At 40.8% G+C, this 16,728-nt stretch overlaps 2 protein-coding genes across 5 annotated transcripts; one reads left to right on the top strand and one right to left on the bottom strand.

Annotated features, from left to right (window-relative positions):
- The first annotated feature begins 565 nt into the window (after positions 1 to 565).
- Positions 566 to 2,555, top strand: lyve1a (lymphatic vessel endothelial hyaluronic receptor 1a). Its single transcript, XM_047580537.1, has 6 exons — positions 566 to 736; positions 892 to 1,069; positions 1,151 to 1,290; positions 1,654 to 1,851; positions 1,956 to 2,028; positions 2,217 to 2,555. The coding sequence occupies exons 1-6, from the start codon at positions 646 to 648 to the stop codon at positions 2,371 to 2,373; spliced, it is 837 nt and encodes a 278-aa protein (XP_047436493.1). The 5' UTR covers positions 566 to 645; the 3' UTR covers positions 2,374 to 2,555.
- Positions 2,556 to 3,064: 509 nt separating this feature from the next.
- ampd3a (adenosine monophosphate deaminase 3a) lies at positions 3,065 to 14,830 on the bottom strand. Of its 4 annotated transcripts, XM_047580532.1 has the most exons (16): positions 14,745 to 14,830; positions 14,376 to 14,452; positions 9,654 to 9,876; positions 9,350 to 9,530; positions 9,109 to 9,274; positions 8,801 to 9,020; positions 8,556 to 8,685; positions 7,935 to 8,129; positions 7,272 to 7,403; positions 7,028 to 7,191; positions 6,818 to 6,944; positions 6,564 to 6,727; positions 5,576 to 5,696; positions 4,229 to 4,402; positions 4,000 to 4,110; positions 3,065 to 3,923 (listed from the first exon to the last, which is right to left on the bottom strand). In XM_047580532.1, the coding sequence occupies exons 1-16, from the start codon at positions 14,804 to 14,806 to the stop codon at positions 3,747 to 3,749; spliced, it is 2,424 nt and encodes an 807-aa protein (XP_047436488.1). In that variant the 5' UTR covers positions 14,807 to 14,830; the 3' UTR covers positions 3,065 to 3,746. The 4 variants fall into 4 exon arrangements, with proteins under 4 accessions (XP_047436488.1, XP_047436490.1, XP_047436492.1 ...); XM_047580534.1 differs by lacking the exons at positions 14,376 to 14,452; positions 14,745 to 14,830 and adding an exon at positions 12,244 to 12,377; XM_047580536.1 differs by lacking the exons at positions 14,376 to 14,452; positions 14,745 to 14,830 and adding an exon at positions 11,750 to 11,829.
- Positions 14,831 to 16,728: the final 1,898 nt, after the last annotated feature.

Here is a 16,728-nt window from a genome sequence, read left to right on the forward strand (position 1 = left end):
TTTTTTTGGGTTTTTTTTTCCCACTAACCTCATTGATACCTCTCATCTGACAAAAACGCTGTTGCGTCTTCGTCAGCAGTGTTTGCGTCATTTCCTGCTGTAAGGGCTTGTGCAGAAATGTTTTTGTGGAAGTGGGATGTCACTGTGTCTCAAAGGCCCATCAGAGGATACCGGAGATAATGAGCAGGTTCACGATTCCTCCTGTGGGAGGAAATCATCAGGACAGGGAGCTCAGTCACACGCTAGGAACAGTGAGGGACATTCGCTGTCATTATTTTCCTTTTACTACTTTGTTCTGACCTTTACCTGATGCATTCTCACTCTTAGTTACGCACATATCTAATTATTCTTGGAATATATGTCTGCTGCTTTTTATCGTCCACTGAAAGCTTTGTCTTTGTTCGCGCTTTGCTTATGTGCCATGTGTCTCCTGAGCCCTGCTCTCAGAACATTTGATGGCTCTCGATCTGACCTGTGCTCAGTACTTCCCTCTTCCGCTTCCTCTGCTTTCTGGCAGTGACAGAGAACACACACACAGCAGTGGACAGAATCACCTCTATTTAACCGTGTCATTTGGCTCCCAGGCACATAAACCTTGCAACGCTGGTCTTCTCCGACATTCATCCATCTCTTCCCTGACCAGTCATGAGTCACATTATCTGGTTTTGCGTCTCGTCGCTCTTGTCTATTACTCCAGTCTTCTCTGATGAAAATATTGACACAAGCCTCCTTAAAAGTAAGTAATTCTCGCATAATTAACATTACATTTAAACAATTAACCTAACTATCTAACCTAACTTATCCCAAGTCAACAGTTGGTTTTACCCTATCACAGTAAAGTTAAATCAAAGTTGTTGTTTTTTTTTTTTTATTTTGTTTTTCTGTTTGCAGTTTTCCCATCTGTGAGTATTGTTGGAGTACAGCAGGTTACCTACTTAAAAGATCCCAACAGCCCTGAGTACGCCTTCAACGCCTCTGAAGCTCGGGAAGTCTGCCAGTCCCTTGGTCTGATCATTGCTTCAAAAGCACAAGTAGAGACGGCTCTAAAGAGAGGTCTGGAAACGTGCAGGTAAGGGCAGATCTTGAAACATAATTCCACCTCCGTGGGATCCGAAGAAATGTACCTGATGTCACGTTTTATTTCATTCAGGTTTGGCTGGATTGACGAGCATTTCGTAGTCATTCCCCGCATACAGGCACTTGCTAATTGTGGCCAAAACCGCAAAGGCCTGGTTCCATGGAGGGCTGGTCTACATCAAAAGTTTGATGTGTTTTGCTTCAATGAATCAGGTACGACATTTGTAATCTGGAGTCTTCTCTAGCACTGGTGTACAGCAGTTCATTGAAGACACCACGCATGCAAACACAAGAGAAGATTTTGTTTCACTAATATTTAGACTAAATGCAGTGCATTCAGCTACATTTTCAGTGATATTCTTCCAAAAAAAGTGAGACTTTAGAAAATATGAAAGGGTTAAACTGCAGTAATGTATTTCATAGAAGGTTTAATTCAGCGCATATAGATTTTGAATATTTTCCCACATCAGTATAATGATGTCACCATTTCAATACACAGTTGCACGGTTAAAAAATGAAATGTTATTCAAACAATTGCATGCACTTATCCTTCACAACCTTTGTGTACATGCACAGATGCAGCAGCACAACTGAAGGACACCGAATCTAATAGCAGTTTGAGCAGCAGCTATTACTCAGAGCACACCGAGTCTCCTACGAGGGCGACGGACTCCACCCTGACAACACACACTTCTTCCTACTCGACTCCTAAAATCACAGAGGACTTGGCAGAGTTAGCCCATTTTGTCGACAGCGCGCGAAGCCCCGCTGGAGGTAAGATATCCTGCTACTTTGTGTCATTTACAGTTCAGAAAACACACTCGAGGCAATATACTACACGTAAATCCCTTTTCGGTGCTGATGTTCTGTTGTTTCAGGGAAAGCTGTACTCATCTCCTGCACATGTGCCGTCCTGCTGATTGCAGTAATCATCGTCGCATACCTAAAATTGTGAGTCACGTAATAAAATATAATCCTGACCTTCTGTCTGAAGGGTCGGACGAGGCTTTCTTGAATCAGTGTCATTAAACAAGTAAGAGTGTGTGGAATATAAACACATTACTCAGAGGAGCTGACAGTGAGCTGCTTCATGTTAACTTTCAAATACTACATGACATGTTTTTTCTTTCCGCGAAAAGGAGACGGAGTCGCTCTCGCAGCACTGACGTGCAGCAGGAGCAGCAGCAGAAAGAGTACATCCAGACAGAAGAGTGGACATGTGTGAAGAATATTAAAGAAACCAGGGAAGATGATCAGGAGGATGAGCGGACAGAAGACGGCGATGATACACAGTGAACATCTTACTGATCTTTTGAAGAAACACAGCACATAAAAATTACAATAATAATAAAACTCTTTAAGGGCAATGGTCATGATTTGTATAAAAGTAATGCAACAGAATTACTGTAAAGAGAATTTATTTTGCATGTATGTGTTTATTATTTTGCAATGCTATTAAAGGGTGCTGTTGGCCACTAGAGGGTAGTGTTGGAAATACAATCATTTTGAAGATACTTCGATCAGGCATAACATTATGACCGAATGTTGTGTAGGTCTCCCTTGTGCCTCCAAAAAAGTTGTAACACATCAGAGAATGGACATGAGTCTTCTGAGGGTGTCTTGTGGTGTCTGGCAAACACTGTTAGTGGGGGCCTTCGGGTGCTATGGGTTGAGAGGAGGGGCCTCTCAGATACTTGATCAGTTTGGGATCTGGTGAGTTTGGAGGCCAGGTCGAAACCTTATGCTGTTTTTCATGTTTTTTGTTTGTTTGTTTGTTTTAGTTGTTCCTGAACCATTTTTGTGTGTGTGTCTGTGTCAGGCTGCATCCTGCTGTGGATGGCTGCTACAGTCAAGGAGTGTTATTACTGTGGGGTGGGGGCGTCTTGTCTGGTCTAGGTGGGTGGTACATGTCTAAGTAACATCCACATGAATGTCAGGTCCAGCTCAACATTGTATTGCATCATTAACATTGTATATAGTCACATGGTCCTTGTTATTAGTTTTAATGTTGTGGCAGAGTGGTGTAACCTTTTATACTATTTGTTCTTCAGATAACCAACATGCGTGTGAAAGCAATGTTTCTACAAAAAAAAAATAAAAAAGGCAATATTATTCAAAACTTCAGTATCTTCCATATCTTTCAGTGTATCAACATCTTTAGAAAAATCCTCTGAAACTCTTGAAAACAAGCTATTTAAAGAAGAGGCACAGGAAACGTCCTGGACATTACTCATCTCTGTTATCCCACCTGTCTGTGTAAAGATCTCTCAACTGTAATGGTCTGATGCTTTGTATACAGTAAAGGAAAAGTTTCAAGTTTCAAACTGTTTCTGTGACAGACCCCATCAGAAAATAGAGTGCTAGGTCCAAATATTTATACGGAGGGGGTTTGTTTAATGGCAAATATGTGATTCTACTTCGCAAGTTTGGCCCAACACAGCTTTTGTCTAAACCTTTGAAAAGTGCCATCAGTCATCCTTTCATCCAAGGTATGACTTTTTTTGTTTTTTTTTCTACCAAACTCATCATCACCTGCTTCTATCTAGCCAAGTATTGCTTTTTAAGTGGTAATATATTCTATTTGATCATTGCAGTCACTTTTAAAAATAAACAAACGGTGATATGTAAGAGTGCTGCATGCTTGGACTATGTTTACAGTGAGATCCTGTTCATTCACAGAGGGAGTCCATAGCTTCAGACTTCACTGCGTCCACTATGAAGCTCAGTTCGTTGCACAGCGTCTCGTGTCTGTAGGCCATGCGGATCTGGGCGACGTTGGTCCGACGGATATCGTTGCCTTCAGGTCCATCTTTCAGGTAGTTCACTCCTAAGAAGTGCTTCTTTTCCTTGAAATAGATAATTACGTCAATATTTGGAAGAAATAATGATTATGCCTGATGCATGGCAGAAAAGGGATGTTACCTGGTGAGACAATCCACTTTGCAGAACACTGTTCCTGGCTATTTCACACACATCACAGGTACTGAGCTTCCACAGCTGGGCTGCTATAGCATACTCCTCCATCAACGGTTCCTAAAATCAGACATTAAAACCAGCAGGTAAGGATTATTTAAACTAAATTCATGTAACACACATTACACTGGTGAGCTTAACAACAGCTTAGGAACTTGTGGTTCCTGTATATCTTTACCTTGGTGTAGTGGAACTGCATGGGGTCATCTGTGGACAGGGACACACACAGACCTTTGTGCAGGAACTCTCTGAGAGGATTTTTGGAGTATTCCAGGAATAGACTGTTGTTGCTCAGTGGAGACATTGCAATTGGCACTTGGGCAAGGTAGTACAGGTACTGCAGCACAGGGCTCTGAGGGGAGACAATAAATACTACTCTGGCAGGCAGACAAACATATACAGTACACATAGCAGTAGAATGTTAAAAATCATCATGTCCCCTCACACTGAGCCCTCGTCAGCAGATAACAACAATAGACCGTTTATGTGTTTCAGGTTCCTGGTGTACAGTGGTTACTCACTGCCTAAGAAAAATAGGAAAGAGTGATGAATCAACATCAGGGTCATGGGTAGCCGGGGTTCACTGATGCATATGGGGAGCAAAAGCAGGCGCCCTGGCTCAAAGAATGGCTTGAAGCTCACAAAAATTAGTTCAAGGTGCTGACTTTAAATTCCCCAGACCTTAATCCGACCAACATATGTGGAATGTGTTGGACAAACAAGTCTGATCCATAGAGGCCCCATCTTGAAATCTGCAAGACTTAAGGGATCTGCTGCTAAGGTTATGGTGCCAGATAGCACTGAACACTCTCAGAGGTCTCGTGGAGCCCGTGCCTCGTCACGTTAAAGCTGTTTTGGTGACAAAACAGAGGCCAAAACAATACTGGGAAGGTGCTCATAATGTTATGGCTGATCAGCATATCTTTAAGTCATGTAATGTTGAGTTACAGCTGCTCACAAGTAAAGCTTTATTCTGTGTCAACAATTAAATGTTATTCCAGGTTGCGGGTCAAGAACACATCTGGCTGTACTTATAGCTGAAAGCGAACGCCTTTATCCACAATGTCGAGTTATGTTTTAACAGTCTAAGATTAAAGAAGAGTCTTACTCCCTGCCTAAAAAATGAGAGAATGATATCTCTTCCGTTCTGGTGGTAGATCCATATCAGGGAGTCAGTGTCATTATCTTTCCTGGCAGCTGCCTTTGGAACATACTGTCCATTCGCAGGAAACTCAAAACTTCAGATTTTCTCTCTCTCACCCACGTTTCTCGTATTTCACAGTTACTGTTTGATGAACTCCATCACTAATAACAAGACAACTAGCATTATAAAGAGTAGCAGAATGTGAATGAAATATTTCCATGTGATCTTTGGAGCAGAGATCACTCAGCACTAGTGCGTATGGTATTTCATCCTTGTCCTGGGAAGGATTACTCTTGGATCTGTAGAAATTCTGCATGCGACGTCTCTAAGTCCATATTGTTTAGTAGGTGGGAACAGAGTCTGCCAACATTTCTAAAGTACCTTCTTCAGGTTGAGTCCATGTGAGATGTTGTCAGCGGTGAGAAAAGCAGAAACCAGATGAGTGATGGATCCAGCTTCTCCACAGTGGGGACGGAACTGAAAGGTGCTCAACCCGTGCTCTCTATAGACGACACAAGACGACATAATGAACAAGTTCATCAATAAACTGTTATTCTGTTCATTGATGTATTTATCATACTGAGAGTATTTATCAGCTGCTCAACATTCACTGGATCAGTGCCTATAAGCCTCTCACCCTAGTGGATGGAGAAGTGGACTGGGGACGGTAGTTACTGTTACTATAGGTTCAAATCCCTAAAAGTATGATAAATGATTGGAAATGTGTACCAGTATTGAAAGCAAATAGCGCTTAAAGTAAAAGTACTTGTTACCCTGATGTATATATAGCGAGAGAGTTATATGTACAGAGACAATAGATGATTCACTGGAATCATGAGCGGAAGCAATCATTCAATCATCATCATTGTGATAAACTTAGAAGGAAAATTCACAACTAATTAAAATTTGAAATGCCTCCCTCTGAAAATGCAGTACAATGAAAGTATAAAGTTGTATAAAATGTACCAGCCTAGTAAAGTACGAGTATGTCAAAGCTAAGAACAGAGCTTGAGTAAATGTGTTTACTTACTGGACACATAGTATCTGGTCAGATCATAAACTCAAGTCAATAAATGTCCTCTATCATTCTCACTGCCACATTTTCTAACTATTATGTCACCACTGACCCAGACACTCAAACCTCCTGACTCCTGCCAGTCCAACTGACCATTCCCTATTTCACTCACCTGTTCTCACTGCAAAGGCATGTATGGCCACCACTCCATCACTCTGACCAGATTTCCTTTCTGTACACCTCTTGCAGCCGTCTTGGTCTATTTTTATTTTGCCTTTATTTTTCTTTTTTTTTCTCTGCTCCCTCGTTCGTCTACTGCTCAAACACCAGATGGATCAGAAACATGGCACTTACTTTCTGAGGTTGTTGAGGACCATGATGTTTGCGTACATGTGGAAGATGTAGTAGCTGTATGGAGGGTTCTCTTTTACAGTCCACTGTTCCGGCTTGGGGCTCCTGAAGGAGAACATGTGGTCGCTGTGTTTGGATTCATCGTCTACGCTGTCAAACCCTGACACCTGACACACACAAAAAAGGAGAAAAATCACAGAAAGACAGACAGAGACTGTGGTCACAGTTTATCTAAAATGTTCCTCCACATATCTTACATATTTGAGGAAAACATGAAGCTCTTTGTGCTTCTGTGGGTTAACAGTGGCCTCGAACAGAGGGAGGAAGATGTTCTCCAGCATCTTGGCAAAATTAGGTACCAGCTTCTTTGACTTGAAAATGTCACTGAAACATAAAAACATATTTCATTTCTCATGAAATCTGTTTCAATTTAGATGCTTATGTATTTTTAAGAACGTGGCACTTACTATATTCTGGGCACCTGAATCATCCACCTCATGTTTGGAGAGTGTACTTTGTGTTGAATAAACCACTTAGACAGACTGTGCCACTCGTCAGGAGAGCGTCCGTAGATGGACAGGCGGGGCTCTGCATGCTGATATTTACTCTCCTCCAGGTCATGGGCCACCTCCTATCGACAGACAAGAGGGTCAGTTTGCTAAACTGTCTCTGCATCAGTGACTTGAAATGCATGACCACACAGTACGATACCTTTACGATCTGAGCGAAATACTCTCCATTGATCAGGTTGTCTGTTTTCAGGAAGATTTCTCGAAGCTCACTGGCTCCCACTGGGTTGTACTTTGAATTGAACTTATCAAAGCGGTGGAAGGTTTGTCTTCCCTGCAGAAAGCAGCATGAAAGGAGGAATGAGTCACTCACTTGCCAGTTTAATAGTTGCATTGATGAGAACAAATACTCATTAGGTTGAAGGACACTGAAAGAGGTGTTGATTCAACTCTGTTTTCATTTTGAAGGCTGTAGTTTGCAGTGCTGTTGAAATTGTTTTGTGTTGTATTGAAACATGTTCCTTTTATTTGGGCAACCACATTTTAGCGACCCAGTTTAACAGCCACACAAACTCCATTTTCCTAAATGATCACACAGTTGAACCACCACCTGTCTTACTCAACATGATTAAACTTAGAACAGCCACGAAAGGATTTAAAGCAGGTCTGTTTTATTTTCACCAATGTACCTAATGAACTGGCAAATGAGTATAAGTTGCACAAAGGTATGACACGAAATTCATATCTATTTTGCTTTGGTGGGAAATTAATATACTTTTAATAGCTGATTTCCATTAAAAAAAAAAAAAAAAAAAAACAATCAAAACACATTTCAATGAAGTTTGTCACTAGCTTCTTTACTTACAGCGTGTACGTCCAGAGAGTCCACAGTGAGGTCATAGGGGTCCATGTCGAGGCTGTGAAAAACCTCCTGTAGGGTCATCTTTTGTCCACTCTTTTCCAAAACGACACGGTGTGCGTCTGTCTTGTATGTTTTCTGGATGAAGGTCAGCAGGTGTTTCTGAGACATGCATGCAGCTGCGTGAATATGTGTGTCCACCTGAGAGAAAGCAACATTGTGTTCAGTCTCCAACACAGATGCACTGATGAAACAAGCACTCGTGGCTTTTTCTTTTCATGTGTACATTTTGAGGATATGCACTATGTTTTTATTACATCATGCACAGAATCGATTGTTTCTACTATGCTGACAACTGATGGATGTGATTCATTTCTGTTGCGTCAAATTTGATTAACTTATAGTAGAATATTTTTTTCCAGATCTCACACTGTTCCAGTGATTTAGACAGAAAGCTTTTTTGCATTTAAGGTATTTCCCTGGTGATTCTGATCCATTCATCACAATTGTGGGTGTTTTTGTGTGGGCTTACACTTTACGCTTAATGGGTAAAGTGATTTCAGTGCTAAGAGGCAACCTTTGTGTTGCTGTTATTGGATTTATATTACCTGTAGATAAAATACTAACCTTCCTAACATTGTAGAAATCTCTGTGAGGTACACATTTCAGTTCCTTTAGCTCAGCCATCTCATTCAGCATCTCGTGGAGGTAAAACTTTGAACTCAAGAAATTAAGTCTTCTGTGGCAGTAAGTCTTCCTGAAAATTAGAGTGGAATCCGTTGTGTAACTTGAGTAAAGTGACCAGTAAAGAGTTACGTAGCTGGTTTTTCAACCTGCACAGCTCGCAAAGTCGTTTTGTTTTGGAAACTTACGTGGGTCCATCTGCAATCAGTGCGAGCACATGACTGAGGTCTATGGCGAAGGTCTCTAAGTCCGGGTAAGGAAGGTTGTGGGGCTGGATCATTCTTAGAGCCTCTGTGTTGTCATAAACATTCACTATCCCATCTTTCATCTTCAGTTCATAGTTCAGATTCTCTGGGATGTTGTTCATGCTGTAGGGATCCTCTCCATCTACTGGACATGGGTACATGTCTGGTGGCCACAACATTATTCAGTTACTGACATACACAGTAATCAGAATAAAACATTTTAAATACTATAATGCATATGCTCTGCATACCTGGCAGAGCCTCATCTTCCTCGCTCCATCTCATGTTCTCAGCACTGCGGAGGAACTTACTTGTGGTTCTACAGAATCTGTGATAGGCTAGCTTTGAATACTTCTCGCGAATAATCAGAGCCTTAAACAGACCTTTGGCAGCTTGCTCATAGTCTTCCAAAGTGATCTGAGTGAAGAATAGACATTACAGATAAATTCAAGTCTTTTCTGAGCTAGTAAATGCCCCAGCCCTGGTACTTACTCCAGCACAATAATCACCACTAATAGTAACCCTCTGGTAATCTGGGCAGTTTTCTGGCAAAGATGAGCAGGTGGAGCTGGGGGACATGAAGGGTGTTGCTGCCAGTGACCGTGTCCAGTCTGTATTCAATGGGATCTGCAGGGACATTGACTGGGAACGAATCATCTTCAAGCTTTTCTTCCTGAAAAATTGGCAGCATATTTGGAAACACTTTATCTGCTGCAACTTTTATTCGGGTATTTTATGAATTAGTGATGTAGTCTGATTATATGTTGTTCATTGCCAGAGCATTAACAGGGCCTACCTCTTGGCACTCTCCTCTGACTGTTGTTCAGCGAGCTCTTTAAGCAGTTCATGTTCCTTGGCTTGCTTGAGGCCGATTGGGCAGTCGTCAGGTATGGTGAACATTGATAAGGCATCCTTGCTGTCTTCTTCTTTCAGCGCTGTTGCATATACTTTCTCCGCCAGAAGCTGCGTCTCCTCCTCTGCCTCGCTCAGAGTCAGCTTTGGGAACTGACGAGGCATGTCTGCAAGAAGGCAGAGGCAACAATGAGAGGTAACAGCAGCACGAAGCTGAAAGGAACAAAGAGGACCTGCCCTCTTTATCAGTCCTTTACTTGCTGTCACCAGCGCCCACTGTTTTGTAAACAAGATTTCAGCCCTGTGCAAGGGTTTAGGTGCAGGACATTCAAGATCTAACTGCACACATGGAAAGCATTGCGTGAACTGGTTTTGTTAATGCAAATTAAATTAGAAAAACTGCACCTTTACAAGCCATTACACATTTCACAGCCTTTAATTGAGAATTTTTTTCTTTATACTGATTTTTAGCCTTAAGCTTTCTTTTATATATATATGTATCCAATAAAGAACAGTTATCAGCATGAAGCTACAGCTGTATTTGGATAATGAATAATGTGTGTCAATAATAATGTACTAAAGCAAATTTCTGTTAGGGCATATAGTAATGGAAACAGTTAAGCTTGTGGGGCATTCAGGGCAGCAGTTCTAGACAAAGCATTTTGGAAAGTGCATTAGTACAATGACAAAAAAGTACCTACCAGTAGTTCCAGTGGTTTGACAAAATTCTCCAGATGAATAACATCTTTGGGAATGCAAGTCCCTCTGATCTATTCTTGGAGTGTTACATCATAGTCTTTCCCTAACAAATGGTCACTCTGTTTCAGTTTGAAACTATAGCTGCCTAATATCACTTATTTTAACTGTAGTATTTGGTCTTGTCTACACTACTTGTGTTTACACATGGCTATGTAATTAAAAAATAACGGGCAGCTGCTTCTGCAAGGAGATAACTGGGATAAACTGGTACTATCTTACTGATATCCTCAGTGATGCAGGGTGCAGCTCAGGCCATTGCAGTGCCTAAGCAACATCAGAAAAAGACCTTGCCGTGTGGTGTAATCTAAGCCAGTTTTCCGCTCTGCCATGCATGGTGCTTCCAGGAAGCTTATCATTCTGGACACACAACCCTAACATGACAACAGCTGTGTGCATCACTGCTGCTATGGAGCTTAATGGCATCTTGCACACTCTAAAAAAGATAGAGGATCATAAAAAATATTGACTGGGAACTGATGGCTGCATGAATTATTAACTATCCTCTTGGACGCCTCTATATCATTTCCATGAAACTAATAGGTTCGTATTTCTTTTTCTTTTTATTGTGCCCACCACAATAGGTTACAGCGGCATTGACACAACCCATGCAACCCAAACCAGGCACTGCAGCCTATGTATGGCTGTCACGACTGAACGAGGTGTAAACACAAATGCATGACTCTGAGACTATACGGTCAAATTCTCACATTCAAATTAGAGGAAACTGGTTCCACTGGTAACTTTATAGGACAAGACGAACCAACAAAAAATAAAGGGAGACAGACAAATACACACTGGGAAAATAAGGTGGGAACGATCAGGAAGGCGGACACAGGAGGGGTAAGCCAACGACAACACACAAAGAAACGACCAAAATAAAAGCGGAAATAATAGAAATACAAGACACGAGGCTAAACACGATCAGTTTTACTCTAAGTGTGAACTTTCTCTATATGACAGTGGCGACATATAACGGTACTCAACAGGCCACGCTAACCACAGGAGGAAGGATTTAAGTTAACTCAGTTAACTGTATTAGCGAAAACTTTGCGTGATGCGTAAGCGCACTTTCTCAACATTTAACAGCGACATTTTGTTCTTTTGCCTAACTATTTTGTTCTGTAATAAGAGAGGCTATAGCACATACAGTAATGCTAAAATTTGCCAATATTTGTTGCTAGCTGTTGACTTAAGTATGGCTATATTTTCAATTGCGCGCGATATTATTTATTATTTGTAAAAGAAGTGCATCTGGTAGGTTTATTCCAAAAGCTATCTTACCTTGGGTTGTGTAAAATCTTAATTGTTTACCAGAACAACTCTCCCGCTCTTTAGCTGGTCAAATTACCATTGCCCGTTACCATGACAACCAATGGCCCAAACCTCCATGGGCCGGAAAATGTTAAACACTGTTGCCCATAAAGTTGGAATAATTTTGTTTTAAGACACACTCCTCATTTAATTGCCATTTATATAGTTAATATATAGTGTTGATTAATTTTGTGTTGTTGCAATTTAGTGTTGTGTATTGACAATGCCTGTTATTTGACAAAAATAAGAAATGGTAGTGCATTGCAGTTTAAATCTTTTAATTTACTGTCATCCAATATCATCATTATTTGTTGCATTGTTTGTGAAAAAGTCATCCAACACCCATCTTACACACCCATCTAATTTTGCTGCCGACCAGTTCATCCTCTTTCTGGCGACAATCGGCCTTGAACTATGGTAGTTGTCCGTGCTGCAGAGAATAGTCTGTGCTACTGCTGCCTTACCTTCATCGACGTCTGTAGCCATATCTGAGTCTGTTGTCTTCTCGAGTTGGTCTCAGGAAAGCTCTGCACAGGTCTGTTGGCACCTTAAGAGATTCTGTTGGCCCTAAAGGGGTCTATGGTGGAACACAACTGGAGTTTTGTTGTCCTATCTGTCCATCTCTCTATTTTAAGGAACTGGGGGAATCACACTGACTGAGCTGCTAATCCTGAGAATATGTTACAACTGGTGGTCAACAACGAGAGGGCCTCTGTCAGAGTAGACACAGTGTCTATTTATGTCTCTATTTCACTCTTTCTGTTTCAGAGACAGAGAAGACGCACAGCACTGTGTCACTGACCTACATACTGTACAGCGTGACCTTATGGGGGAGGGGGCTCCCAACAACTTTTGTGTTAATAAGTAGTTGTCCTATTTACTCAGAAAGTTCTGGAAAAATCTCATTTTGTCAATATTAACTCAACTCGTTATTAACCCATTTGAACACCTACTAAATCTATTTATCTGCGGAAAGTCACTCACAATGCATATTTGTTAGCCCAGTGTCTTAATGTAAATGGAGCTGACAGTGGCAGTCTGTTTTGTTACATATATGGTTCTCTATGATGCTGTCCAATGGGAGCTTCATTATAAATAAATATAGTGAATGATCTTGCTTTGCTTGCATCCACTGTGCGGTCCAGAATGTGGCTGAAGATGTGAGAACTAATGATGCGTTCTAGGTCACGTTTTATGTTACAGCATTCAACATATGTTTAAAAAAACAGAAAGAGCTGCTGCTTTATCTGTGTTTTCGTTCGGGAGGCTGTGGTTTGCAGTCGTAGTGAACTGTACTGCATTGTACAAATGCATGTTTCCATTATTTTGTCAGCCGCATTTTAGTCAGTGGCTTAGGTTAAATAACAGAAACAGTCCTGTTTAACAGCACCACAAACTACACCCTCCAAAACGATCGCATAGTTGCATTACCACCCTTCTTACTACATTTTGCCATAAACTGAGCATTATAACAATCCTGAAGCTAAGATTTAGTGCTGAGCGATTACATTAAAATGTATTTCTTTTCACTCGTGTACCCAGTGAACTGGCAAGTTAGTGTGTCCTTTCTGTGTCTCTTCGCCATTTTGTCTTTGTACCTTGTGTTCAGCTCTTACAGTTACTAGTATATATTGCCTGCTTTTGTGCACCACCATCCCTTTATGGATTTGTTTGTTGCTTATATTCTGTGAACCGACCTATTTCTATTGTTTGTGCCTTACTTGTTGCTTGATGTTGCCCATTTGAGTTATTTTACATTGGTCCTCCTTAACATATGAATTCAGTGTTACTGAGACTCAAGAGATTCAGCTCTATGTCACATGACATAGTTCACATGACATAGTTCTTATAATATTAGATTTTAACATGTGGCCATGAACATAAATGTCTGTTGGTTTCCTTTAGATTGGTAATGTTGTCACATTAAGCATACAGATCCTTTAAAATAAATTTTAATACAGAAATATATAATAAGAAAATAAAGTGAAAATCTCTGTTGCTTCAAACCACACCACTGCCGTGTTTTCACTCAGTCACTGATAACAAGAATGGTTTTCAGTCTGAGGACTATTTAGAAGAATTTGTTTTTCACCATTACATGAGAAATGGCTTTTCTGATTGTCTAGTTTGGGAAACATTAGATCAGAAGGCTGAGAAACAGTTTTTTGGGCTGCAGAAAGCGTTATTGGACACTAATGTGTGAGAGTACCTTAATGATACTCGCTCTGGATCATGCTAATGTGGGTGCGAGTACCCTTGTGTTTTCAGTGTTCTAAAATGCTCTGTAATGGGGAGCTGACCACATATAATCTCCATGGTTACACTGGAGGGTAAGAATCCTCATTCATTATTTCCAACTCCTTTTGTCTATCCCATAGGAGACTTCATGAGGCCATTAGTTAGCCACTCATGTCGGTTGCTCAGACTCATCTCGATCTGTTCAGTTGACTTCATCTTGTCTTTTTAGGACTTTTCTCACTGCTGTTATTGCCTGATCCCCGAATTTGCTCTTTGTCAAAGTTGCATCTGAGGGAGAAAAGGCCATTTACCACATTATAGAGAGATAGGGATGAGAGAGGGAAAGGAAGATGCTCACTCTTTCCCAAGCAAGGACTTGACTGCTGCTTTGCAAGAGGCGTGTCTCCCCGTCTCATCTTTCTCTGTGTCCGGGGCCTAGAGAAGAGTAAGCAAAGAAAGCACACTCACCCATGAATACAAAGCAGCGTCCTTGCGGCTATTACCTAATACTTGTCACACACATATCCAACAAGTCTAGATGGGTTTATTGCAATACTAACATGCATGCACATAAGCCTATTGCCCGTTACAAAATCATGCCTGCAGTAGAACTGATCAAAACAAAACCATTTTAAGAGGAGACCGCAAGACATAGAATTATTAAGGGATACATCCTGCCATAAATTATGAGTGACCGTCCATTAATGTGTCAAATAAGACAACTCACCTCCTTGGGCTCTGCTGTTTCTGAGGTGTACACAAACTGCACAAGTTCCCCCAGAGAAACATCTAAGTCATGCTGGGCTCTTGTTGTGGACTATTGAATGTCTCATCCACCACCCTGCAGCACACATCACTCCATCCTTAACTCTTTCATTGCCACGGCTCAATACGAAGGCAGCATCTGAAATCATATCCTGTAATAGTCACATCATCCCAACTCTTTCAGCCAGCCGTTGTGTATGTAATTACATCTGAAACGCGTCAGCGTGTGAAATATGATTGCTTTTCCCAGGTTTCTGTCTTCTTTCAAAAGTCTAATAATGTCCTCTTGTGGCTGCTTTATTCCTATGCAGGCCATTTTGCTGAGACGTGAGAGTGGAATAAATGGAATAACAGTTTCCACAAGGCTAAAACCATGCACTCACTCCTGTCCCTTTAATAACTGAGCAAAGACGTGGACAATCACAGCTAATTTACCCAGATGTGAACCAACGTATCACATGGCAAGAGTAAGTGTCTCTATGATGGCATGTGTTCTGTGTACTGTATCCAAAGAATCTTAAATTCTAAAATGTCTTTACCACAGTTGACTTCAGCCTCCTGTCAGAGTCTCATGGCCAGATCAAAGAGTGTTCTCTGATACCATTATCAGCCTTGCAGTAGCAGAAGGGCCCAGAGTGTTGGCCTTGAGCGTAAAGGAGGGCAACAGATTTAGCCTGACAGTGTTTCAGATTGTGGAGCTAATCCTCTCAGCTCAGGTTATCAGGGTACTTTTAGAGATGGCTTTAAAGGACTGACTCTTAGTCCTGGGCCTGTATCATTTTTATTGTCACACTGGCTGTTCCACTGACAGCTCCTCGTCTGCTCTCCTTCCTCTCCTTAACTGTCCTCTCCTTTCCATTTTCCGTAACATTTAAGTTGCTTAGGGTTGTTTTCCATCTGATCCAGGGACCCATTTTGGCAACAAAGTTAAAATGGTGACTGTTTCGTACTGGAAAGACTGGAAAGTACTGGACAGTACTTGAAAGAGAAGGTCCTAAAATAATACTGTGTATATGTTAGAACATAGTGGAGGAAAGTACAAAAAAACCGTAGGCTTAGCACATAATAAACCCTGGAAAGTGGGTCTATTTTTTTTAATAGTGATGTTATCACTATGTCACTGGCGTCAGCAGCTGAAAGATTTACTGGAGGATGGACACTGTCACATCATTCAAGGGCAAACCAATCCATTCAGTCTCTGTACTGTGGTGAAACGTGTGCCACATTTTATTTTATTTTTTATTTATTGCTTTTCTTCTTTAGGAATACAGTGTTGAGTTTTAATTCCTATTCAAAATGTAGAAGTGGTTGTGATATAACCAGCCACTAGATGGCACAGTTGCTTTGTTGTTTTTTTTGCAAGCTTTGCTAGTCGCCTCATTCCAGTTCATCACCTGTCATCCAGTAATCAAACCACTGAAAATAACATTCACAGCTTTAATTAAAGCGTTACTGTATACCCTTTTATTATTTTACTAAAACTTTCATTCAAAGCAACAAGCAAACAACTATTGTCCTGTAAACAATCCATGGTTACATACATTTACGCAGGCTAGTCTATGAGAGGGAAATTATTCTACTCACGAAATAAAATGAGAGGCATTGTTTAGTTCATGTATGGTTTTAGGCAAGAATAACTCTTTTTTTTAAAAATTAAAATTATGAATTATTATTAGTATTGTGGAAGCTTCTTGAAAAGACGATGGACAGAAACATACATTTCTGTCTCAGTCAGAAAACTCTTAAAACTTGAAACAGTGACATGTAAGAATTTTCAATTAGAAAACTCTTACATGTCACTGTTTCAAGGTTTTATTTAAAAATATATTTCAGCCGTCTATTCTAGCTGAATAAAACAAAGAAAAAAGACAACAAAATTGTTTTACCCATTCAATCTCTCTAGATGGCAACAGAGAACATGAAATCATAGTTTTCGCTTCCTTACA

Source organism: Mugil cephalus, chromosome 3, assembly GCF_022458985.1.
Source record: "Mugil cephalus isolate CIBA_MC_2020 chromosome 3, CIBA_Mcephalus_1.1, whole genome shotgun sequence".
NCBI classification, from domain to species: Eukaryota; Metazoa; Chordata; class Actinopteri; order Mugiliformes; family Mugilidae; genus Mugil; species Mugil cephalus.

Coding starts and splice junctions, on each gene's coding strand:
- lyve1a (XM_047580537.1), top strand. CDS start 646: ATGAGTCACATTATCTGGTTTTGCGTCTCGTCGCTCTTGTCTATTACT. Junction 1,070..1,150: donor AGAGGTCTGGAAACGTGCAG/GTAAGGGCAGAT, acceptor TATTTCATTCAG/GTTTGGCTGGATTGACGAGC. Junction 1,291..1,653: donor GTTTTGCTTCAATGAATCAG/GTACGACATTTG, acceptor GTACATGCACAG/ATGCAGCAGCACAACTGAAG.
- ampd3a (XM_047580532.1), bottom strand. CDS start 14,806: ATGTTTCTCTGGGGGAACTTGTGCAGTTTGTGTACACCTCAGAAACAG. Junction 9,021..9,108: donor GGAAGATGAGGCTCTGCCAG/GTATGCAGAGCA, acceptor TGTGGCCACCAG/ACATGTACCCATGTCCAGTA. Junction 7,192..7,271: donor ATTTCGCTCAGATCGTAAAG/GTATCGTACTGT, acceptor GTCTGTCGATAG/GAGGTGGCCCATGACCTGGA.